The sequence below is a fragment of the Lynx rufus genome, unplaced genomic scaffold (assembly GCF_022079265.1).
Source record: "Lynx rufus isolate CCGP_SWC_20201006 ecotype Redwood Valley unplaced genomic scaffold, mLynRuf1.p SCAF_1, whole genome shotgun sequence".
NCBI classification, from domain to species: Eukaryota; Metazoa; Chordata; class Mammalia; order Carnivora; family Felidae; genus Lynx; species Lynx rufus.
Genome location: NW_025814823.1, coordinates 208,720,989 through 208,747,463, shown reverse-complemented (window position 1 = coordinate 208,747,463; position 26,475 = coordinate 208,720,989). Strand labels below are relative to the sequence as shown.

At 42.6% G+C, this 26,475-nt stretch overlaps 1 protein-coding gene across 1 annotated transcript in view; it reads left to right on the top strand.

The window, feature by feature from the left end:
- The window catches only part of EGFLAM (EGF like, fibronectin type III and laminin G domains), a 178,221-nt gene that overhangs the window by 65,936 nt on the left and 85,810 nt on the right, over positions 1–26,475 (top strand). The window contains exons 4-6 of the mRNA XM_047073875.1: positions 409–435; positions 8,214–8,331; positions 9,574–9,709. Of these exons, the coding sequence (XP_046929831.1) occupies positions 409–435; positions 8,214–8,331; positions 9,574–9,709 (281 nt within the window). The remainder of the gene's footprint in view (positions 1–408; positions 436–8,213; positions 8,332–9,573; positions 9,710–26,475) is intronic.

Genomic DNA, 26,475 nt, shown 5'->3' with positions numbered 1-26,475 from the left:
AACTTCTCAAGGGAAAGAGCGACATCTGTGTGAACTACTAATGCCAAGTTGTTTGGGTGTAACTACCGAACAAATGGAACACTTAGGCATTTCTTTGGCCTAAGAGGTGCTGTAAAAATATTACTGAGACAGCAAAGGTGCTGTGAACATAGAAAGCTTGGGAACCTCTGTACCGTATCATCCCAGCCTGTAGCACAAGGATGCGGTGATTGCCAAATAAGGTCATGGGCGGAGAGCCCTCAGTACCACAGCGCTCATGGAACAAGAACCAAGTGAGCGGTCAAGGGAGTTCAGATGGGAAGATGTGTGTTTGCTGCCCTTGGCTGTCTGTAGAAGGGGCTTCATTTTAGACCTATAAGTTTTACTTTCCTTTCATGTTGTTTTGTTTGTTTTTTTTTTCCTCTGCAGGGACAATCCGATCGTCAGGTGATTTTTGTAAGTATGCTTTGGAAAGGTTATACCCTTGCCCCAACCCAGGATTCAGGGGGTCTCTTTTCATCAAAATGTTGATTTTCCTGCATCTCGGTCATACTGATTAAGGCCCAAGGGAGAGTGCTTAGCTCCAGTGTAAGCAGGGACCACAGAGCATACTAGATGAATGTTCGATCATTTAGAAAGAAGTCGCTTTTATTCTCCTATGTGTTGCTTCATCTCACGTGGCAGAGTAAGGTTAAGAGGAACATTTTTAAAGGTTGAAGTAATTTAAGCTCTGTTCCAAGACTAGGTGAGCAAGATTGAAAAGGAGAGAAGGTGTTTAAACGAGTGAGCATCACTGTGGAGGTGCTTCCCCTCACCCATCTTTTCCCTTCTCCTTTCCTCACTGCCTCTAGTGATTCCAGACCTTCCCAGTACGTCAGGACCAGGTCACCTAAAACTGCTTGGCTTGCTGGATTTAATGCCAAACAGAAGATCAGGTTGACCACTGATCGTATCCTCTGATAATCTGCCTACACGGAGGATTCTGATTTGGTTAGCATTTGACACTTAGAAGAACAACTTGCAGGTTCCAACCTGGAAAAATAAGTAGTAAAATAAACCAGGGCAATCTGGTCCTTTTTAGGGTTAGAAGCGGAAATGAATGCTTAAACTGGTGGGCTCCACACTTTCGGATCATGCATACGATTGGTTGAAAAATACTTGAGTGTGTGTGTGTATGGTTATAAATTATACACATGCTACTCTACTAATAAATTATGTACATTGTAAAGTTCCACAGGATTTAAAGGGGGAAATAAAACAAAAATAGAAAGTGCTTTTCTTCTGTCATCCCAAGACATTGTCTTATTCACCCAGGGAGATACACTATCACCCTGCTTTGGAGTCCACTGGTCTGGTTGACCCACGATAGTGATTGCACTTGGGTCTTATCCCAGGATGCAGAGAGAAGACGTAGGCAAGAATCATGAGACTTGCATGGAGTCCCAGCTCCTTCCTTCACCAGAGCAAGGATAATCTTAGGCAAGGTTACTGAACCCCTCTGGATCTAATCTCTCTTTGACTGTAAAATGAAGGGGTGGCCTAGTAATGGTTCCCAACTGGGAGTTTCTTAGTTCTCATGGGGCAAATGGGCCTAAGTGTGGGCATTTTAGTGGACAAGCTTCAGGGATGCTGCTTTCCTCGGTTCACAGGACAGACCCATACAAGGAAGATGTGTCCCAAAGTCAATGCTGCCCTTTCTGTGAAACCCTGGAAGATACTTTCTAGCTTTCTGTGACCTCTAAGGGAATAGAATCCCCCAATTTTTCCCTCCACTCTGGCCTGCATAGCTTTCATCAGGGCCATTGGAAAAAGAATGTTTGGAAGATAACATTTTTCTATTTCTCTGGTGCTCCCATGTCATGATGCTAGATATTCTCAACTTCTACCAAGGCAACCAAGGCCGAGCCTTGACTTGTAAAGTCAACTGTGAAGCTGCACCCAAGGTTACTACCTACCAACAAGGTCATTTTAGAGCAATCGTAGTATTTTAGTGTTGAAACTTTGGCCCAGAGAGGTTAAGTGGCATCTCCAAGATTGCAAAGCTATTTGGTAGCAGAACCAGGGTCTCCTGGCTCCCGGTCCAGTGCTCTCCCACTTTGTGCTTTCTTCCAGCAATGCTCACTGGATTCCCTTATGGAATAGTAGCTACCTGTCTGGACCAGTAAATGAAAAAACATAGAGCTTCATTTCTGGAAACAAATGACCTGGGTTTCCAGCCATAGGAGAAAAGTATGGCATGGAAGGGGGTAAAGATAGAATCTGAAATCAGGGTCAGAGATTTAAGTTCAGAGCCATTCAGCATGGTTTTGTCATCGCAAAGCAAGAAGTATTCAGTTAAGAATAGTCCCATCTTTTCAGGGGCTTCTTGTACATAGCTATCCAGATTATTTTTGTACATTGGGTCAGGTATTAATTAGGATAAAAATCTAACCGTTCAAAATCCCAAGATAATAGTGATTCTAACAAGATGTGCATTCATGTTTCCTTCAGGATATAACCTGTCTGGATATAACCAGTTTTGGTGGCTTCTCTCCATCAGAGACCCAGAATCCTTCCATCTCATTGTTCTGCCAACCCCTTTGGCCCTCCTTCCCATGGTCCAAATTGGCTCACTGATAACATCCACATTCTAGCCACTAGATGAGGAAACGAGGAAAGGGTGCACAGCCCTTCCTATTAAGGGATAACTCAGAAGTTGCCCTCATTATTTTAACTCAAATTCTATTGGACAGACTTTAGCCAAATGGCCACAGCTAGATGCAAAAGATGCTGGGAAATGTAATCCTTGAGTGGTGATGGGCCAACTGATATACAGGGGTTCTATTATAAGAAAGGAGAAAATGGATATGAGGAAACAGTCATCCCTGTCACAGACTGAATAGAGGAATGGCACTGGTAAAGCAGATGTGGGTAAGGCAGCTGGACATCTGAAAAACAGAATAATAGCCTGAAAATTTGATATGCTATGTTTGAGAGTTGGGCAGTTAGAAGCATATTAAATTATGGTATGTATGAGGGAAACCAGACCCATTGTTGTTCTATATGTCATTGAGCTTTCTTCTTGGGCTCAGTGAACGTTAACTAGCCTTGTTTTTTTCTATCAGAGATGTGAATTCTCTGATCTCATGACAACCATTGGGGGTGCTGAGAAGACAGAGGAGGTAGCTTTTGGAAGGGGTTTTGCATTTCAGAAAGGGCTAGACAAACACAAAGCAGGGTTATTTTGCAACAAAGCATCCAGCCTTGCCTCCTCACCCCCCAAAAAGGGTGTGGGAAGGGGTCAGTGAGGACTGCTGAATTCACTCTGGACTCTACTCCAAGAAGGCAATTTCCCTCACTGTCTTTCACCGTCTTTTATAGAAATAAAAGCCAAGGGAGATAAGCATTTTGACTTATTCTCAAACTTCCACAAGGCAACAAAACAAAACACTTTGTTTTTCTACTTCAGAAAGTGCATATACAGCATCTTATCTAATTTGATGCAAATCATTATAAGATATTTAAGGATGGAAGTAGAAAGATTTCTGTGGTATTTTCATAAAGAATCCAAGGGTTATCACTAGTCACAATATAGTGAGAGGTTTCATTTGGGACGATTTATATCAGAGGAAGAAGTGATGGTTAAATCACTGAGTCCAGCTCCTCTTTCCATGGCCCCAGCTACTCAGTGCCCTTGACCCTCACTCCCTCCTGCCAACTAACCAGCTAGTCAAAACAGGAAAGACACAGGAAAAGACTGGAAAAAGTTGGTTTCTGGGAGGGCCACCTTCTGTCTATCTATCTATCTATCTATCTATCTATCTATCTATCTACCCGGGCTAAAGGTAGGACTACTCTTCCATATATAAAAAACAGTTTAATTGTTTTTCAAGCTAGATAAGCAACTTCTACAAGTCTAATGTCTTTTGGTTTTCAATGATAACTTAAAAATTTTTGGTACATAAACTTCTGTGCAGTAATCTAGTCTGCAGTGTTTATGCTAAGTATTTTTTATTGATTTACATATATTTAAGGGGCAACTGGGTGGCTCAGTCGGTTGGGCATCTGACTTCGGCTCAGGTCATGACCTCACAGTTGGTGAGTTTGAGTCCCGCATCGGGCTCTGTGCTGACAGCTTGGAGCCTGGAGCCTGCTTTGGATTCTGTATCTTCCTCTCTCTCTCTCTCTCTCTCTCTCTCTCTCTCTCTCTCTGCCCCTCCCCCACTCTCTCTCTCTCTTCCTCTTTCTCTCAAAAATAAACAAACATTAAAAAAATTTAAATATATTTCATATTTTTTGTACATGTATTACCAAGTTAGAACTTGGCTTTGGAGTCAAACAAAGTGGAATTCAAATCCCTACTTTGTCACTTAATAAATTCATGTCCTTGAGCAAATCATTAACTTTTCAGAGATTCTGTTTTCTCCCTTATAAATGAAAATAAGAGTGCTATCTCCCACATATGACTGAAGGAAGATTTAAATCAAGCTATGTGTTCCTGGAACAGAGAAAACACACAATAATACATGCTAATTGTAGTTGTATTTGGTATTGGCTCATAGCTAATATCTTTAATAATCTATAACCACACCACTCCTCTCATATGTCATATAGCATATAGACTTCATGGGAGAAAAGGATCCTAAAGCAAAAGGCTGTGAGGGTATTGGCTTGAAAGTGTATTTTTTACTGTCATAGGAACAGCCTAGTCATGGCCTATGAGAGAATGAGAAGCCTTATATCCTCTTGGTACCACCAGTCCCTTAATTTCTGACTAGCCATGGACCCAGGGGACAGATAGTGGAACTAGGGTGCACAGATGCAGAGAATTAGGGCAGAAAGGGGGCTTTGGAGTGAGGTCCATACGTTCAGCCACGACCCCTTGTGTAGCTGCATGTAGGATGGCGGGGGTCAGAGTGGAAAGGAGAGGAAGATTGGAGACAGAAACCTTCAGGGAGGCTGGAGAAATGGCCCAGGTAAGGATTCAGAGGAAGTGGAAGAAGGGAGCAGATCTGAAAGGCATGTGGAGGTGGCTGGAAGGAAGTAGGTAAGAGGAAGTCAGCCTTGTTGCTGGAGTTGCTAACTCCAGGGACTGGGACAGAGGTATTGGGCTGGAGGATTCAGTAGTAGAAGCTGGTTCTTGATGAGGTAATCTGCTGTATTGGACGCCTTGATTTGATTTCTTTCATTCATTCACTTTTCCTTCATTCATTTATTCATTCATAAAAAAGCATTGCTTGAGTATTTGCTACCTGTCTGGTAAAACTATTCTAAGCTTTAGGTTGCCAGAGGACTAAGGACTTGCTCCTTCCCTCAAGTGGGTGGGGAGGAGGTGACAAATAAACAGACAATTACAATCTAAGGTGAGTGGTGCTAAGATTGAGGTACACCAAGGACGCCAGGGAAGCACAGAGGAGGGGGGCCTAACCAGACTGGAGGCTGGGGGTCAGAGAAATGAGGTAATGTCTCAGCTGAACTGAGTCATGAAGGATGAGCAGGGGTGAGCCAGGCAAGAGTGGAGAGAAGGGCATTTCATGTGGAGGGAGCAGCAGGTTCAAAGGCCCAGAGGCAAGGAATTGAATGGCATAAATTTGCACCCTGCCAAGTTCTGAAGTATGCCTGGAATACAGAATGCAAGGAAGGGAAGAGGCATGAGATGATGCTGGAAGGATGAACAGGGGGACACACTAGGCTATTCTAAGGGGATTTTTAAATGGGAAGTGACAGGCTCAGATTTGACGTTTAGGAACATAACTGTAGCAGGTGGAGTCTACGCTGGTGATGGAGGCAGCGTGGGTGGCAGGGAGAATTGAACCCACTGTCAAAATTATGAGGACTTGCGCTTAAGTGGCCATGAGGATAGATCGAAATAGATTCCAGTGATGTGAAAGAGTCCTGGTGCCTGTATTGGTAACTGACTGAATGGTGGTTAGAAAGGAGGGGTGAACACAAAGGGGCAAGTGTCAAGAACTTGTGGTTTGGGTAATGAGGAGAGAGAGCACAAGAGGGGAGGCAGTTTCTTATTTGGTTTTCAATAGCAGGAGGAGGAACGATTAGTTGAGCTTTGGTTATGTCGAACTTGAGTGGCTTGGTAGTTGTGGGGTAGAGATGTCCTAGAGACAGTCACAAACCCATGTCTGGACATCAAGAGGCAGGTCAGAACTGAGAGGCAGATTTGGAAGATGTCAAGTGGAGGTGGTGCTAGAAGCTAAGGACGTAGTAGATGAGCTGCCCCAAGCAAGACTACAGAGTGAGAGGGCAAGATGGTGAGGGGTGAGTCCCTGAGAAGGACCAACACGTACGGGGCAAGCAGAGAGTGGGGAGTGGGTGGAGAATATTGAGAAGGAGCAATGAGAGAAGTAGAAGGAGACCAAGAAGGAGCCAAGAAGGCTTCCAAGGGAACCAAGAAATTTAAGATGCAAGGATAAGCAACAGTATTGGAAGGTGCAAAAAGTCATGCATGGAGAGTCATTTCCATTGGATTTACTACAGAGTTATGTAGTAACTTTGGTAAGAGCATCTCAATAGGTTTATAGTGTAGAGAGGCCTGCTGAGGAGTGAATCGGAGGAGAGAAAGTGGAGGTAACCCCTGCCCCTGTAGAGAGGAGGTGGGTGTATGCGTGCTGACCATTTTTAAGGTGGGAGAGATGAACACAGTAAATCGAGAAGGACCAGGTAGGTCAGAGAGGGGATGGAGTTACAGAAGGTGGACAACGGATATAATTCAGAGCACAGGGGAGGAGCCGAGCCCTGGACCAGGGGTTCCTACACCAGGCTGCCCATTAGCCTGAGCTGAGGGCTTTAAACTGACCACCAGAGCCCAGCCTTCCATGGACTCTGATGTAGATAGTCTGGAGTGGAGTCCAGGCACTGGTAATTTTTAGCGATGCTAACGTGCACTCAAAGTTAAGAACTACTGTAGTATGTCTTCGGTAACTATTTGTTGAATGCTTTAAAAGTTTTTTTGATCAGTGGGTGAATTCTCCTTAGCAACAGGGAAGAAGGTTTGGTCATCTGCAGAAGAGGTTACGAGGAAACACAAGGCAGGATCCCTGCTCTCAAGTCGCTGACAATCCCATAGGAGAAATAGTAGCACATGGTTTGTAGTAGAGGAAAGTGCTAGATTAGCGGCACAGCAGTTGGTAGGGTAAGATCAGGTCGGGTGGTCAGGAGTAGTGGGGAAGATTTGGGTCTCAGAGAAGTGTTGGAGCCTAGCTACGCAGAGAAGAGCAAGGGCCCCACACACTCAAGTCAGCAGCCATTACCACCGTTTCTTGAGGACGGCTTCGGTACCAGCCACTTTACACACATTATCCCAAGTAGTATAGTTCTGCAGGATTGTTATGTATCATCTCCATTTTATAGAGGAAGAAGCTGAGGCTCAGGGGATGTGACATCAAGGCCACGGCTAGGAATAAGTGGCAGGATCAGGATTCAAGCCCAGGACTCGTTGATTCCAAAGCCGGTGTCCTTTCCGCTACAGTGTGCTGGGACTAGTGAGACCCAGACTCCCACTGACTGCGCAGCACTGTAGTCCCAGGGACATACTGCTTTTGCCAAAGCCTAAAGTGGAGTAAGTGTTCTTCAGCTGGGGCTTTCTGGTCAGGGCCATTTGTGTAGGTGAAGTTCATATACGCCCTTCATCAATGTGGGGTCCCTGGACCAGCAGCAGCATTTGGAGACTTCTTAGAAATGCACATTTTCACGCCCCTTCCCAGAGGTACTGAGTCAGAAACCCTGGGGGTGGGGGTGGGGGCCAGACCCAACGATTTAAGCCTTCTTAGAGATTCTGATGCCCTTTAAAATTTGAGAACCAAACTTGGAGTCCCCACTTTAGTACAAATCAAGACGTCAGTTTGCTGTTGTGGCTAGTCTCTGAACATCTGTGTCGTGCAAGTGGAGAGAAAGAACTGGTGGGTTCCGACCCTCAAAAAGATTATTACCTCGATTTTAGCAGCCCAGTACTCTGATCAAAGAACTCAAATGTTAAAAGTCATATCTGATAGGGAGAATGAGTCTTAGTTCTAGAACAGTATATAGATTCCAGTAAAGGGTAATTCTCTAGTTGTGGGAAATATGTGATGGTGTTTTCCTTTCTGCAAATTATAAAACTTGGCCAACCCTAGAGACGGCAAAAGGGTCTCTGTCCCCTGTAGTTTCACAGGGGCCTTGAGATGCAGCCCTCATGGAAATTGTCTGGTTTGCTCTACTAGGACTTCTGGTCATTGACACATTTCCCATTTGGTCATTGACAGGAGGAAGTGATCGGAGACTTGAAACCAGGCACTGAATATCGAGTGAGTGTAGCAGCTTACAGCCAGACTGGCAAAGGACGGCTTAGCTCTCCTCGGCACGTTACTACTTTGCCCCAAGGTAAAATGGGTTCAATTCATTAAGATTAGGAAAGCGATGGGTGCTATTCATTCATTCCTTCCTTCAGTGTGTATCAATGAGGACCTACTGTGTGCCAGGCACCATGCTGGGCTCTGGCGGTGAACAAAACTAGGCACAGCCTTTGCCCTCTCAGAACTCAGTGAGGTGGGTGAAGACATTACCTAGTTAACGTGTAGTCACAGATTGTGGTAAATGCTGTAAGAATGTACAAATGGAGACCCCATGTAGAGGTGAGGTAAGAATTCTCTGGGGAGGTGACTGCTAAGTGAAGGTCTGACCAGTAAGTGGGAATCAGAAAGGGGAGGAAGGACAGTGGGAGAAGAGATTTACAGGCAAAGGGAACCCAACAAAGGCTCATTGATGTGGCACTGTGCTGGACAATGGGGGACAAAGGTTACTCAATCATCATTGCTCACAAGCTCATTGTGGAGGGAGAGGCAAATGATAGGTGAGTAGATCCAGGGCATCTGAGGTCTGCGCAAAGGGCTCTGGAGCACTCAGGAGGGAGCACCTCCCCTACTCCAGGGATCAGGGAGGGTTTTAGAAAGATCCATATTTGGGGCCCGAACTTTGAAAACTACATAAGATCCTGCTAGCAAGAGAAGACAGGAAAAAATGTTTCTGGCATAAGCAATAGTGTAAACAAAGGCCGGGAGATGTGAAAGTCTAGATATGAAGAGTAATAGCAGTTACCTTGGGGTGATAGGATCACGGGTGACTCTTACATCTTTACCCATGAGGTTATTTCCCAAATGTCCTACCTTTAGGATGCATTCTGATGGTCAAGGCAAAACACACACACAACATACACACACACACACACAGAAGAACTGAATGTAAGTGACAGCAATGCTCTGCATTCAATTTTCCTTGCAGGTATCAATTCCAACCTGCAAACAGAGATGAAAGGTTACCAAGAGGTGGGAGTGTGGTTGAGGGTTTTAAAGGGTACACACCATTGTGTGTCCCGGGGCCAGGGGTCCGGACGTAATTTAGTTGGATTTTCAGCCAGGAGGCTGGGGGAAGAAGGGAAGACCAACTTTTAGTATCTCAAACCTTACATGGTGAATCCAGTTGTGATTATTTTTTGTGTTTGGTTTGGATTTTGAGGCTGTTCTGAACAGAGATCTTTAGGCAATGGGAAGCACAAGCTTTTTATATATTAAACATCCCCAGCAGCAAAGACCACCGCCAACTCTAGGTGTTTGCTGTCCCACCTAGATTCCTGCCTGCCTCCATCAGCACCCCAGCAGCCACATGTCACTGTGGTCTCTGATTCTGAGGTAGCCCTCTCTTGGAAACCTGGAAAGAGCGAAGGAAGCTCCCCAATTCAGTACTATTCTGTGGAATTCATCAGGTAAGTTTGTGTGTCACATTTAAAAGCCATATGTATTGACCTTGGGTATTCCAAGCGCGATAGGATGCTACATGGAGAGCCGTCTCTGCTGTCTGTGTCTTTAAGAGATGACAAAGGCTTGAAGACCTGCATTTTTACCCGGCCCTTGGGCCAGCACCTGTCCCCACTCTTTGGAGCCGAGTCATCTGGTAAACCCATCTGCACTCACCATCCCTCCGCCTCATTTCCCCTCCACAGTCAGGACTGTCTTAAGCTCTGAAAACTCCCAAGGCATCATTTGCCAACAAGCCTGCCTGCATTTTCACTCTTGAAACCCGCCTCCCTGGCTTTGCAACATTACGTCTGAAATAAATATCTGATGGTGATTTTTCTTGAGGGAGGGGGGAAAAACATCGATAAGTCATTGTTTCCTTCACATCCTGATTTGCTGTGGGGCCGGTTTCTTGGTTCAGTTTCAGTTTTTTTCTCTCATCTGCCTCTCCAGTTCTTGTTATTCAGCTTTATCAGAGGGTACAAGAGTGACAAGAAATTCTTCCGAAAGCTTACAGATATAAAACCATGGATTCTCAATGCTGCTATGTAGTTTTAAGCAAAAATAAGTAAAACTAAACCCAACAAAAACAATGTGCACGCGCTCCCCCCACCCCCACACACACCAAGCAAAAAGAATTCCTAATCTAAGGTCCTTTCTCTGACTCCAGTAACAGCTGGAGTGTGAACTGAGCACCTGGCTGATGGAAACGTCTGCATAGTTAGTATTCTCTACATTAAAGGCGGGATTTGTCTAAAGCCTGCTGCTTCCTGATTCATAAAGGGACTAGTTCAGCACCTCATTCCTGAGGCTTTCTGACGCTGGGACAGATGATTCTGCCAAGATTTGATTAGCTCTGCTCTGTGGCTTGACTTCCTTGCCTATTCCTTGGTAGTGAAAAATAGATACTTGTTTCTTCAGAGAAGCACTGCATGGAGTCCCTTTAATGCCTGAGGACAGAGCTGGTTTCAGGCAGGACTTATTGACTTGCAAGTGGCAGAAGCCTGGAAGAAGACGAGGCAGTTCTATGTTGACTCCTGTGACTCTAAAGTCCGGTGGAAAATCCAGATTCAGGGAAGATGTGATCTGTTCCAGAGCAGCCATTTGTCTCCGTCCATCTCTGTGCTATGCTTTCCCCTGTATTGGCTCCATTTTCAAGAAGGCTTTTCTGATGTGGCAAGACGGCCACCAGGCACTGAAGACTTGCCACCCACTAGCGTAGCTCCCCACAGGAAAAGAGTGGTCATTTCTCAGTGGACCCACTCGAGTCTCAGTGTTCACCTTAGTTGGCCAGGGTTGGGTTCCTCTCCATTCTCTGAGCCAGTCACTGTGGCCAGGGAGGAGGCTACCCTAATTGGGCAAACATTTGTCATATTCTGAGCTCTGGAACTGGTGGGTCATTCGCACCTGAAGTACACGGATGGAGAGAGTTCGGAAGGGTTGGCTCCTCAAAGGAAAATTGTGGTGCTATTAATGAAAGAGGGAAGGAGAGATCCTGAGAAAATTAGAGGAAGGAAACGACGCCCACTGCAAAGTTCCAGACTGATGGTCATCATTGAGGATAATCGGCAAACCTGCTGTTGAACAAATTTGGTAGGCAAAGCTGGGGTGTGCCTGGAATAGAAGAGATTCTAATGCTCATTCCCAGAGTAAACATGAAACACTGAAAGTCCTAAAACTTCGGCTTGCTCATCTGCAAAACTTGGGCTGAAACTTAACATTTCTGATTCACATTCATTCATTTGTGATGCATTTCTGTCTAGCACACCCAAAGCAAAATGTAGTACTTTGAAATTTGGGGAAATGCAATTTTTTTTTTTTCCCGCGAGCCCAGCAGACTGTCTGTATAACCACCAGCAAAGATGATGGCTACCATTTATTTTTAATTGTGAGCTAAAACAAACTTTTTTTAAGTCTGGCATATTGACAAAAGGTAGACATTGCAGCTTCTTAACTTGTGTGCACAACTGAAAGTGGACGATGAAAGTGATTCGCTGGGGTTCGAACCAGAAGAACCGGAAGAGAGCCCTGCCTCCACTACCTGCCGGCCAGGAGGCCCTGCGCCGATCACCTCCAGCCCTGATACTTCAGTCCCTCTTGTAGTTTGGGCTCCCCCACAGGATAGCCTGATACAAGGGCTAGAGTGCAAGTGGTTTATTTTATTTGGAAGCAGGAATGAGAAAGTGGAAAGGGTGAGACAGGGAAGGAGGATGTAAAACTATGTCGCTGAAGTCACTTCTAGAGGTAGCAGGGGCTTCTATGGAGGTTTGATCCCACTGAGCACTCTTTGAAGTATGCAGAATCCCTCTCAAAGGACAGGAGCCATTTACCCACTGGCTTCCGTTCTCCTCTGTTGATTGAGGGGTTTCCTTCAGGGGCATAACTTCCCACATTTCTAGGCTCTGCCAGCATGTAGATTAAGGACAAGGATCTCAGGATAGAAGAAGGTGTGATACGAGCACAGCAGGTGATTGAAGTTGGATCCTGGTCTGTAAGGCAAATCTGAGCTCACATGAAACTTTCCACCCCCAGCTGCTGCTGCAACCAGAAGTGGGACAAAGGGAGGTGACTTGGAGCCCCAGACGTTGACTGCCAGTCCTTATCTGCAATTAGATGGGTGAAAACCTTCCAGTCTTACAGTGGGTGGTCAGGAGGATCAACTGAAATCACATATGAGAGGGAACTTTGTAGATATTAAAACCTACAAAAGTGTAAGATATATATGGGTGTTATGTACCTACATGTAATAATTATACTTTGTCACCAACAAAAATGCATTCTAACATTGAAAACAGTCTCTAACGTTTGAGGACTCAGGCCCCCAATTTTTATGTACACGCATTTAAAAATTATATACCATTCTAACAACTCTTAATTTTTTAAAAAAAAAAAATCTATTTATCTTGACCAGTATAACTTTACCATTTTTCTGAAACTTTACCAGTATTCTGAAAAGCTAACTTTGAATTTAAAACTCTTGGACATCTTGGAGTTTCAAATGGAACATGGCAGAATGGGGAAAGCTGACCCCTATTCCCAGCCCCTATACTAGGAATTCTGCCTCTCTGTTTTCTTCCCGAATATGTAGCTTTGGTCAAATGATTTTATCTCAGAACCTCCACTTCCTCGTATGTGATACTAAGCTGATGTAATTCTCATTGGAAAATTGTTGGTTACTGTCTTCATAAAGTGTTTCGCAGATATTGAATATCTGTTAGTTTCCTCCCCTCCACATTACTGCTTCTTTGTGACAAAGAAAGAAGTTGAGACTCAATTGCTTAAGCTGCTTTGCCAAGGTAAAATGACTGGTTGGGAACAGAATCAAAATTGGAAGTCTCCTGACTTCCAGCTCAGTACTCTTGTGAAGCCCTATATCCCTTTCATGTCTGTGATCCACCTTCAGAAATGGAAGCATAGGGGCGCCTGGGCGGCTCAGTCGGTTGAGCATCTGACTTCGGCTCAGGTCATGATCTCACAGCTCGTGAGTTCGAGCCCCACGTCGGGCGGGCTCTGTGCTGACAGCTCAGAGCCTGGAGCCTGCTTCTGCTTCTGTGTCTCCCTCTCTCTCTGCCCCTAACCCACTCGCATTCTGTCTCTGTCTCTCTCAAAAAAATAAATAAACATTAAAAACTAAAAAATAAAAAAAAAGAAATGGAAGCATAGACTCAGCCCGCCCAGAGCCCTGCTGGTAAGGATACACGAAGCTTCATCTTAGGCTGCTGTTTGCTGTTGTTCTAGAAAGAAAGCTTTCACAGCTTCTCGTGGTATTTAATGTTTGGCTGCAGAAAAAATCCCCATATCCACTTGTAAACGTCTCAGAGTCTATCCCATTACGCGTGAGTGCTCAAGGATACGTTTAGAGAGAGCTTTTCTGAGGGCTAAATCAGAAACTGCAATTAGCATGAGAAGCTTCTGGGAGTCTTTAGTCATCATTCTATTTTCCCCAGAAAGGTCTGCTTCATTTTAATATTAAATTCTTTTTTGCCCAGATACCTCCTGTGTACAGAAACACCTGTGACAGGTCTTTAGTTTCTTGTTATATCCAAGAGGGAGGCCTTTGGCAAGCCAACACTAGGAAATTGTAGAAATCAGCTCACTGCCAGAGGTTATCCTCAAGATTTCAACCACCTTAATGTGAAATTCTCTTCCCAGTCCTGTCCCTGGAAGAACAGCTTCTCCTCCATCTCTATGCCTTGGCAGGCACTTCTACATCAGTTGGTCTTCTTAGTCGATGAGGATGATGATATTAAAGGCTTTGTTAAGAAATAATAGCCTAGGGGCCCCTGGGTGGCTCAGTCGGTTGAGTGTCTGACTTCAGCTCAGGTCATGGTCTTGCGGTTCGAGAGTTCAAGCCCCGTGTTGGGCTCTGTGCCGACAGCTCAGAGCCTGGTGCCTGCTTTGGATCCTGTGTCTCCCTCTCTCTCTCTGCCCCTTCCCTGCTCACGCTCTGTCTCTCTCTCTCTCTCTCTCAAAGATAAATAAACATTAAAAAATTTTTAAAAAGAAGTAGTCTAAAAACCTTTTTAGGGGCGCCTGGGTGGCGCAGTCGGTTAGGCGTCCGACTTCAGCCAGGTCACGATCTCGCGGTACGGGAGTTCGAGCCCCGCGTCCGGCTCTGGGCTGATGGCTCGGAGCCTGGAGCCTGTTTCCGATTCTGTGTCTCCCTCTCTCTCTGCCCCTCCCCCGTTCATGCTCTGTCTCTCTCTGTCCCAAAAATAAATAAACGTTGGAAAAAAAAAAAATTAAAAAAAAAAAAAAAAACCTTTTTAAAAACGATTTAACTGGCTGATAAAAGCTTAACCTGAGGAATTACACTAGACCAGAGTCTGGGGGTACTGACTACTTACTTGCTAGTTTGGGTGATATTTCAGGTAGACATTGTATATTTCTGATGCTGTCTTGAGTCATGGGCTTAGGACCAAGCAAAATTTTGTTTCTCATCCGGCTTCTACCTCCTTAAAATGAAAGACATCCTTAGGGTGACCACCCTGAAGGGGTGCTCTCAGTGTCTTAGTCTCTGGTTCAGGCAAGATGAAGCTTTTCGTTGAGAGTAATCTGATCTCCCCCAGAGTTGGCCTGGGGGCTATTTATTTGCTTCCTTACTAACAGTAGATTTTTTATTTTAGTGTAGAAAAAAATGTGAAGAGGCCGATTCTAAGTAAGCCTAGGCTGTAACATATTTTGCAATGTCTTTCAAACGTTTACCTGCTTTTTTAAAACAGAAAAGCCATGCATTTGAGGTGAAGGAGAAGTTTTTTTTTTCTAAAGTGATACTGAAAATTTCTTTGGAGGCAGCAGTCCTTACTGTTTATTAAAATAAGAACCAAGCATAAATATAGCTACCTATGTTTTGAAATATTTTAGCTATAAATATCTGAGCAATTTTCCTCCTGCCTAAGAATTTCCCCAGGGTAAGTGCCTTTCTCATAAGCAAAAAATATATACTATGGTGGCAATGAAAACTAAAGGCCTAGAAAAATATTCCCTATCTCTGATGTTCCATTTGGGGTGCCATGACCCACATACGCTATCTATCAGGTTGGTTACAGGTGAAAAACAGTTTTCATTTAACTTAAGTATAGTTTTTCTACAAGTGTGACCTGATGGGCTAAAATTGCTTGAGTTTTGCATTGACAGTTGCTGGAAAGGGTAGATTAAAGCTTTCAGTGGCTGTTTTCTTTTTGAGTTTTAATTTTAATTCCAGTATAGTTACCATGCAGTGTTATATTAGGTGTAGGTGTACAATATAGAAGTTCAACATTTCCACACAGTACCTAGTGTTCATGATGACAAGTGCACTCCTTAATCCCCATCACCTATTTCACCCATCCCCCCATTCACCTCCCCTCTGGTAACCCTCAGTTTGGTCTCTATAGTTAAGAGTCTGTTTCCTGGTTTACCTCTCTCTCTTTTCTCCCCTTGCTTGTTTGTTTTGTTTCTTAAATTCCACATGTAAATGATAGTGGCTGTTTTTAATTTAAAAAAAAAGTCCACACTGGCTTATTTGGGGTACATGTGAAAGTTCAAAATACTTCTGTGTATGTATTAAGGACGCTGGTCAAGAACTATTGATCTCAATCTCAGCCCAAGACAGTTATCCTAATAAATGAGAAAAAGCAATGCTTGCCCTCTTTTCCCTTTCACACCTTTCTGTTCAAATACTTCCCTGGTCTCTTGCAGATGCCTTCCATAATAAGACTTGCAAAATTCATCTTCACACAGGGCTGCTTCTAAGCCGATTGCAATGCCTACCTATTGGTTTCGCGGGAGAATCTTAAGGTCATACACACTTGGGTGGGTTTTTTAAATTATTGTACAAATTGATATTTTTGTCAAAGCCATCTGTCTTTCCATCCTATCAAAAACTCTTCCTTAATCTGCAAGTAACAAATGAATTTAATTAGTTTGCTCGCAGGAAGTTACCTTGTCAAGGCTGTTACTAAAATAAAGATGAAATCTGGGATTCAGAATAGAAGCTCAATGGATTATGGATTTTCCTTGAATAGTTTTAAGGGATGATGTGATTTGACTCATGGTCAAGGTCACGGCCTATGAAGGTTAAAGTTTCTCATTCAGAATTGAGACTTTAGAGACCAAACTGAGGGGAGGTGGGTGGGGAAGATGGGTGAAAATGGTGACAGGGATTAAGGAGTGCACTTGTTGTGATGAGTACCTGGTGTTGTGTAGAAGTGTTGAATCACTGTATTGTACACCTGAAGCTGATTTAACACTGTATGGTAACAATACTGGAATTAAAATAAAAAATTTAAAAAAATTTTAACGTTTATTCATTTTTGAGAGAGAGAGAGAGACAGAACGTGAGCGGAGGAGGGGCAGAGAGCAAAGGAGACAGAATCTGAAGCAGACTCCAGGTTCTGAGCTGTCAGCACAGATCCTGACATGGGGCTTGAACTCATGATCTGTGAGATCATGACCTGAGCTGAAGTTGGTCACTTAACCAACTGAGCCGTCCGGGAGCCCCTAAAATAAAAACTTAATAAAAAAAAAGAATTGAGACTCCTAGTCTGATGCTTGGTGTCATCTTTCAAGTTAGAGTTTGTTCAAATGTAGAATCAGAAGACATAGGCCAGAGCTGGCCTCTCTAATCCTGGGCATGAGTTGCTCAATTCTAATTCTTAGCTTCCTTGTGTATAAATAAGGCTGGACCATCTGCCCTCTAGAACCCAGTGACCCTGGTTTGCTGTCCTCGTGACAAAGGTGAGGCAGTACAGACTGGAAGTTTAATGCATAGGCTTTGGGGGCTAGCTCCCTGGTCCAACCCTTCCCTCCACCACTTTTAAGCTGTGTCATCTTAGGTAGATTATTTAACTTCTCTTTGTCTCAGACAGAGGAATAAGGATAACAATCTATTTACCTCATGGAGTTGTTTACATGAGTTGATGCACATGAAATGTACAGAACAGCTCCTGGCTCCCAAATGTGCTCAGTCAATGGGAGGAAACATTGCTATGGTGACTTTGGGGATAGATCTCTTCTGCTCTCGTACAGAGCCATGTTCTTTCCTGGCTAGAAGTCTTTATGTTTGCTGTTCTCAGCCAGGATAGTTCTTCTACCTCTTTGCCTAGCTATCTCTTGTTCAGCCTTCAGGACCCCTGCTTAAATACCACCTTGTCCAGGAAGCCTTCCTTGAAACCCTTCCCCCCTCCCCAGACTAGGTTAGATACACCTGTAACATTTACTTGCAACACTCAACACACTTGTAGTTAATTACTTGTTCAAGGTCTTCCTCACCAGGACATGAGGGCAACATCTTGACGTGTTCCCCTTTGTAGAATATAACACCTAGCATGGGGTAAACATACCATGTGTCAAATAGGTGCTGATGAACATTTGGCCATGACAGTCGCAGGAATGAACCTAGAGAATGCCAAAACTACTGGAACCTCGTATGAGCTCCTCAACCTCTCTGAGCCTTATTTCCCTCCACCGTAAAGTAAGGATGACAATAACGGCTACCTCAGGAGGCTTGTGAATATGAAAAGCTGTGTGTACCATACTTAGAGAAGTGGCTTGTAGAAGATTTTTCGTGTGTTGGAAATGGAAATGTGTTGGCACATGAGCCACAGGGGTTCAATGAACCCTTTACCACTAATCTCAGAGGCCAGTAACCAACGATCTACCTTACCAACTGCAGAAGTGTAAGCCAGGCAAAACCCACCTGGGATCTTCACACACGTCTGCCTTCTCTTTCCCCCCAACCCCAAGTTATTCATTGCTTTTGTTTGCTCATCATAAGAGGAATACCAGTAGATGGCAAAGCTTATACCTCATGTATAAGACTAACTGGAAGTTCCCATTGTTCTTTTATTTCATGTTGAATGATAACCTGTGTTTTGGAACTCTTCATAAGATGGAAGTGAATTGCCAACTTTTTGTGTAGCTTTTTACTAGAATTTATAGCAATAATTAGGCAAATGGCTACAATATTTAGCAGTGATGTAGTCCTTGTGTTGGTTTTCTTGGCCCCAAAAGTATAAAGCTTAAAATATTTAAAGAATTGTTCCTATACAGTTGATTAATTTGGGGAAGAATGGGGAAAAAAGCAAAAAAAAAAAAAAAATCTTCCTTTCAAGCAAGTATTTAGGAAGTTGTGCTGTTTAAGTATAAGTCTTCCTTACCACCACCACCAGAATCAGAAAGAAGCAAGAATGGGCTTGCTTTGATGTCAGCTGAGATTTCATATTAACAAGTGGTGCTTCACAAAAAATTCCTTTTTCTTATCTTTAGTTTCTAAATAAAAAATCTTAGAACCACCTTCTAGGCTGATGCCTGATCTCAGACATTCTGGTAGCCAGCAAGTTCCTCCACTTAGGGTCAAATGGAAGGGTGGTTCTAAATGTTTGTGCAGAAGTCTGACTTAGAGTTCTACAAATTGATCCCGTAAAGATTCCATCCCTCCTACCATGAGCTATCCTGATGTAATCCCTGGTCAGATTGATGTGAGCTCACATAAATTGAATTCTGGTGTAACAGCATTGGGAGACATTTGTAAACTATAAATGAAAGCATGCTCTCCAGTTGCCCTGCCTGGGACAAATTGCCAGCTGAGTTTATCATTACCCCCATTGTATTTATCTGTTTGTCATTTGGTTGAGTTGAACCAATTCATAAATAAAGAAAGAGGCTGAAAGCTGAAGGTCAAATAATACATTTTTTTTAAACTATGACTACTTAGTAGTTTAGGATTTTCCTCTGCAATTCATTCTAGTGTAGAGCAAATCCTGCATAAAACTCGTCTGTAAAACGGACAGAGAATCAGAGGCTCTTCTGAGTGTGAGGTTTTCTCTTACCCCTGGATAATCTATGGGATCATGTCTCTTCTCTTGGAGTAGGATGCTTAACCTGTAGCCTATAGATCCCCAAAGGGTCCATAGATAGATAGAATTCAGGGGGGTCCCTGGATCTTGGTTGGACAAAAATTACATTCTTAGTTTTATCAACTGAAATTTAATGTCCTTCAAATAGGAATGTAGTCAACAAACTACAGTGGTATTAGCAATTCCCGTGGCTTTGCCACTAATAGAATCACAGGTATGTTATTTTGTCCCTTTACAACTGTTGTACATATCTCATAATACCAGTAATGTTTATCACTACTTTGAAATAATTATAGTTATTTAATCCATCACTAGGCATCATTATTTAATGTACTAATAAAGAAGTACATATATTATCATAATCGTAATTTTTTTATTGTTTAGATCATTGTTTTCAGTATAACTGGTGTCTTTTTGCAATCCTAAGGATTTTTTATTTGATGTATTTAAAAATATTTTGAGAAGGGTTCATAGATCTTCCTCAGACTGTTGAAGTGGTACAAAGTTAGAGACTGTTGTCTCAGATCAGAGGTTGGCAAAGTTCTTTTTTCACAGGGTCAGTTAGTAAATATTTTGTGCTTTCCCACCTATATGGCCTCTGTCTCAACTACACAATTCTGCCATTGGAGCAAGAAAGCAGTCATGGACAATAACTAAACAAATGATCATGGTTGGGTCCCAATAAAACTTAATTTTTTTAAATTTTTTATATATTTTTTTATTCTGATACTAACCAATTGTCAGTTAAGGACAATTGGCCTTTTATTTATTTATTTTTTAATATGAAATTTATTGTCAAATTGGTTTCGGTACAACATCCAGTGCTCATCCTAACAGGTGCCCTCCCACACCCCCAATAAAACTTTATTTACAATACCTTGGAGCCGGCTAAAGTTTTCCAGCCCCTGATTTAGGACATCTTGTTATTCTTTTTTTAAATTTTTTTTTTCAACGTTTATTTATTTTTGGGACAGAGAGAGACAGAGCATGAACGGGGGAGGGGCAGAGAGAGAGGGAGACACAGAATCGGAAACAGGCTCCAGGCTCTGAGCCATCAGCCCAGAGCCTGACGCGGGGCTCGAACTCACGGACCGCGAGATCGTGACCTGGCTGAAGTCGGACGCTTAACCGACTGCGCCACCCAGGCGCCCCACATCTTGTTATTCTTAAGGTCAAATTTTGAAGGTATTTCAATTCAGCTTAGCCAGTCTTTATCAGATACTTACTACGTGCATATGTTCGTCCAAACATGTATGGATTGAATATCTTCTATGTGCAAAGTGTGCACAAGAGATTTAGGGGTCAAACAGCAACTGCCCCTGCTTGGACAATCCAGTGGGGAAGGCAGAGGAGACCATAGTCCAAGTGGTGAGCGTCGCAGGCAGGAGTGGGGCCCGGGGGCCCAGAGGAATACCAGCTTGACATCTAACTCCGTTTTGAAGGAGTCTGGGAAGGCTTCTTACAGGAGCAAAGAAGGACACATCTGTGATAACCAGGCAAAGAGGAGGGAAGACACAGCATGAAAAGAGGCTAGAAGAAGCTACTTGAGTGATGGCTTGGAGGCAAGAAGATGTTCCTGGAATTGCTTAGAAAATCTGAAGCTTTATGAAGCAAGAGATAAGGCTAGATGGGTAAGAGCAAGAAAGGGTCAGAGCAAAACAGGCATAATAACAGAGCTCATGTTTGTCCCGAAGGGAATAGGGAGCAATGGAGAGTGTTAAGCAGGAAAGGAACATATAGTCTGTCCCTTCAGATCTTTTGAAGGATCATGAAGACATTCCAAGGAACACAGAGATGAGTAAGGCAATCAGCATGCTTAATGAGCACATAGCCTGGCAGGAAAGAAAGAAATATAAAATAACATTAGAGGGTGGTATAATCGAAACAAAACAGACGAACGTAGGGGAAGGGAAGGAAAAATAAGATAAAAACAGAGAGAGGCATACCATAAGAGATGCTTAACAATAGGGAACAAACTGAGTGTTGCTGGGGGGGAAGGTGGGCAGGGGAGGGATGGGCTAAATGTGTGATGGGCATTAAAGAGGGCACTTGTTGTGATGAGCACTGGGTGTTATATGTAAGTGATGAATCACTAAATTCTACTCCTGAAACCAATACTACACTATATGTTAACTAACTTGAATTTAGATAAAAACTCGGAAGAAAAAAAAAAAAGAAATGGGTAAATTGTGATAAAAAATTTTAATGGTATGAATGATACTGTCTTCTCTATTATTAAAGAAAAACATTAATGGGGTGCCTGGGTGGCTTAGTCAGTTGAGTGTCAGACTCTTGATTTTGGCTCAGATTATGATCCCCAGGTCATGAGATTGAGCCCGGCATCCGGTCCACACTGAGCATGAAGTCTGCTTGAGATACTCTCTCCCTTTCTCTCCCTCTGCCCCTCTCCCACTTATGCATGCGCTCTCTCTCTCACAGATAAGTAGATCAATAAATCATTAAACTCATGAAAAAATGAGAAATGAAAAAAAAAGAAGTTAGTATAATTGGTGTAATATTAGCACTAGATTTAAGGCATGGGAGAATCTTGAGGAGAGTTCTGTTTCTGAGGTGAAGCTGAGAAGGAATAATATGAAGGAAAATATTTAGGAAGGGAGCCTCCAAGTAATCCAAGGTTCTCCCCAAAACATTATCTGATGTTGAGGGAAGGAGGCCACACATGTCTCTCGTTTGCTATAATTAGGCTTTCAGTCCACTCCCTCTCAGACCAGTAGAGTGGCCTCTACTGTCAAGGCCATTCTGGATGTTCTGCTGAATCCCCTGGAGGACTGTTTTCTGCACCAACAAATTCCGTTCTCAGAAGTGTTTCCCTAGCAGAATTTAACTGTTCTTAGCCCAGTTTCCTAGTTAAGGTCTGAAGCACACGTGAGCGGCCCTCCTCAGCCCAGCCCCAACTTTCTAGAAGAGAAAGGTTCTCAAACTGTGAGTAGTTACTCATTAGAAGGTAGTGGGAGCAGTTGAGGCGTCCCGAACAAGAGTTTTTCAAAAGTGAAATAGAACAGAAGAGAGACTATCAGAAGGTATCATACAGAGTAAAACTAGGAATTATTTTATGAAATGTTTGCTTCAGTGTTGTGTTTTGGCGTATGTGTGGTGTGTAGAGGGTCACACTGTCCAATGTAGGTCTTCCTGGGGGTCATTCAAAGACTTTGTAGAGCTCGACATATCTAGAGCATTATTTGGAGTTTAATAGGCTTTGTTTGCCACCTGTGGGACATTTGATTAAACTATAAGCCATAGATTTCTTTCCACAACTGACAAAATCTGCTTTCTTTAATCATAGAATTTTGGAGTTGAAAGCTCCATCCAAAGTATTCGAGGGAAAAAAAAAAACAACCTTTTTGTCCAGTGTTTTTCAAATTATGGGTCATCACACTTCAGTGGGTGGTAAGATTGATTTGGTGGATTCTTACCAGTATAAAAAAAAAAGGAAAATAAGAGATAGAAAAGAAAATAGCAAAGTGAATAGAGTAAGGATAAATATTTTCCTTGAAACTTCTCTTCAGTTTTGTGCTCATGTGCATACATACATATAGGTATAAGTGTATTGCATTACTATGCATAAATGTATTTGTTACCGTGACCCTACGTCAGAGTTACTGAACAAAGTCCAACCTCCTGTTCAGAAAGGCACTTGTTACATCCCTGATTGATGGCCATCCAACGTCCGCTTCAACATAGCCATTGATGCAGAGTTCAGTTTTTCTGAGGCATCTGGCTTCATTGTCCACCATTCCTAAGCCATTAAGGGTTTTCCTTGTAATGTCCTGCCATTGACCTCCCTGTCAGGAACCACTGGTTCTCCTAGTCCAATATGGACAACATGGAGGCAACTTTACCGTCTTCCTTTGACAACAGTCTGTCTCTCACCTAAAGACACTGTCCTATGCTCTTTCAAGCCAAGCGGTAGCAGCCCTTTGAACTCTGCCTCAGGAGGAGATGAGTCCAGAGCACCTTCTGCTGAGCGATCGGCCTAGAAAACCACATCTCCCCAGGATATGGGTGCTGAACTGGTCAACAGCACGTTGTCCAGAGAATTCATATTGAGTTTGTGACCAATTTTTAAAGCCCAGTTTTATGCCCTCTGCCTTCCCCATAGATTTTTGCCATCCCAGGTTTTCTCTATCTTTGTATCTGTGCCGCTGGCTTTTTCAGAAGACCTAACATAAGATTTTACATTTATCATTTGAGTTGGCTTTGCCTTATGTTTCTCTATGTGGGGATCATTTTGATATTTTATTCTGTCATGCATCTTATTTTGTAAGGCCACTTCGCAGGCAACTATTTGCATTTCCTAAAATTCTTCTGATTATTTTAGATTTTCTTCTCACTTTTATTGAGGTGTGATTGGCAAATAAAAATTGTATATATTTAGATTGTACCGTGTGATTTTGCGAAGGTATACAATGTGACGATTTAATATGTATATACATTTGTGTAATAATGGCCACAATCAGGTTAATTAACACATCTGTTACTCCATATAGTTACCTTTGTGTGTGTGGGGTGAGAACAGTTAAGATTTCCTCTCTCGGCAAATTTCAAGAATACAATACAGTATTATTGACTATAATCACCACACTGTTCTGTAAGATTCCCAGAACCTTTTCATCTTAAAGCTGACAATTTGTATTCTTTAACCAACCTCTTGTATTTCCCACACCTCCAGACCTTAGCAACCAACGTTCACCTCTCTGGTTCTCTGAGTTCAACTTTTTTAGATTCCATATATAAAAGTGAGATCATACAATATTTGTCTTTCTCCTTCTGCCTGATTTCATTTAACATAATGTTCTCGTTTCATCTGTGCTCCTGCAAATGGCAGAATTTTCTTCTCATGGCTGAATAATACTTCATTATATATAACTAAATATACACATACACACACACACACACCACATCAAAGGCAATAATGTTTTAGTGGTTCAGCTTTATCAAGTCTTTCAAAAACATTCAAAAATAGTTGTTGCTCTATATTTTACTCCTATTTCACAAGTTTATATATTACATTAAATAACATAATTATAATAACAAACACAAAAGTCATCAATAGGTTTTGGAATAAACACAACTGACTCTTGACAAGCCAATAGCTGACTTAGTGGGAACAAATGAAGATCACGGTTAATTTGACAGGTTGGTTAGTAGAGGTTGATAAGGAAAGCTTTGACTATGTATGATCTGCACAAAAGTGCCATATATTCATTCACTTACTTTTGGCTCGGGTTTTTATGTGTCATACCCATTTTTTGTATAGATTGATTGATCATTCATTACTGGGAGCCATATATTTACTGTCTTGGGATATTCCACATTGTATTTTACATGTAACTAGTACGTAATACGGTCAGATCATACAGAGAGCCGATGTTGCTCTTGTCTCTACTTCACCCAAAGATGCTCTATTCCTTTTCAGCTATCAAAACCCAAATACATTTGAAATCTAACTTAAGTTCTTTCTGGTCTCACATACCTTCCACAGCATTCCATTTCACTACAACCGACCCACTCAAATACAGCTGAACCTTGAACAACATGGGTTCGCACTGTATAAACTTATACATGGATTCTTTTTTGATAAATACAGTAGAGTGCTGTAAATGTATTTTCCTTATGATTTTCTTAATAACGTTATCTATTCTCTTTATTGTAAAAATACGGTATATAATGCAGGTAACATATGAAATTTGTGTTAATTGACTTTGTGCTAATTTGTGTTCACTTATGCTATCGTTAAGTGCTACAGTAGGCTGTTAAATTTGGGGGGAGTCAAGAGTTATACATGGCTTTTGGGCAACACAAGGGCATCAGCACCCCTCACCCCTGTGTTATTCAAGGATCAGCTGTATAACACTTGAAATATGCTATTTTGTACTGGCTTCCTACTGATCCTTAGATATATTATCTCCCCATTAGATTATAAACTCCGTAAGAATGGAATTGTGTTTACAGCTCCTTGGAACCTCCTAGAATATAGCTTCTGTGATGGATACCCTGTTGATAATCAATCACATGCCAATTGAGTAGCCCGAGGCAGCCACCTGCGGAATTGATGGTACCAAGAAAAATGATTTTCCACTCAAGACTGACGCTAAAAATAGGCAAGGTGGTCAAAATGCCACAAGAAACAGAATAAGAAAAATAGACCACCCAGTGGTTCTATGACTTTAGATAAATTACTTTTTTTCCGTGTTCCCATGAGTAGGTTGAGAGACTGGACTAGATCAGTGACTCTTAAAGCTTTGGGGGACGTAATTATCTTTGAGAATCTGATAAAAAGCTAAGGACACTGTACTTAGAAAACTGAAATGATCATGCTCACACGTAAAATCTTGCGTGTAATTTCTGAGAGCCTGTAGATATCTGGGCTGGTTGATCTGTAAGATATCTGATAACCAGGCTGGATTCTAACATTGCCAGTGGTACTGTTTCCACCAAAATGAACCAGTGAGTCTCAATCACTTGAATCAGCTAATTGGGTTTTGAGTAGCCACTGCTGACTGCCCTGTGTCTGCCCCATCAGAACCTTCCCCCTCCTGACCCCCACCACCCAAACACCTTCCAAAGGCAGTTAATCTCCTGAGATGCAGAATTCCCAACCCCATTCTATCCCACTATTTGGAAGAGTGCTGAAAGTGTCCACCCCGCTGGTGGCTGCCCATTTGTACCTGGGATGGCAGTGTATTCCTAGCTTACTTCCCCCTCATGCCTTTTTGCTGATGGGGAAATTGGCAGGCTAGTGTTGCTATGGGGATTTGACTGGCAACTTTGTAGTCAGAATAGAATAATTTTCTTCAGTGGAGAAAGATAAAGCTATTGTTTGAGGATGATCTAAGACAATGCTTTTGCCGGGTTATCTCTCTCTCAACCTCACCTTTGCACTTTTGTACCTCAAGAGACGCTGAAAACATTTAAATGCAAAACCCATGACAAAATCAGAGGCAAAATGTTAAAGGTTTTGAACTGGTATTCAGTCCGCATGAGCTTTGCTCTCTCACTTGATATCATGGAATTAAATGTTAATGATTTCAGTTTCTTATTCGCTTAAAATATAGCCTTCTTTCCTGCGTTAAATGAACAAATACAGTATAATCTCCTTTTTGCGTGGGGGGGGGCTGTAATTTCCACATGAGGATTGTTTAGATATTTGCAGGCAGTCCTGGGTAAACAGTGGCATGTTCTGAGAGCAATTACATGGCATTTCCTCTATAAATGCCACAGGAAGGCTTAGCAATGGAGAACGGGAGAGTTTTATCTGAAGATCATATCTTTTCTGTCAAATTTTAGGTATCGCCGGTGGCTTTCCCCTGTGACGTGATTTTGTTCTAAGTTAAGTTTGTAAATGTGTTTCCGTCCACTCACTAAGATTTTCTCTC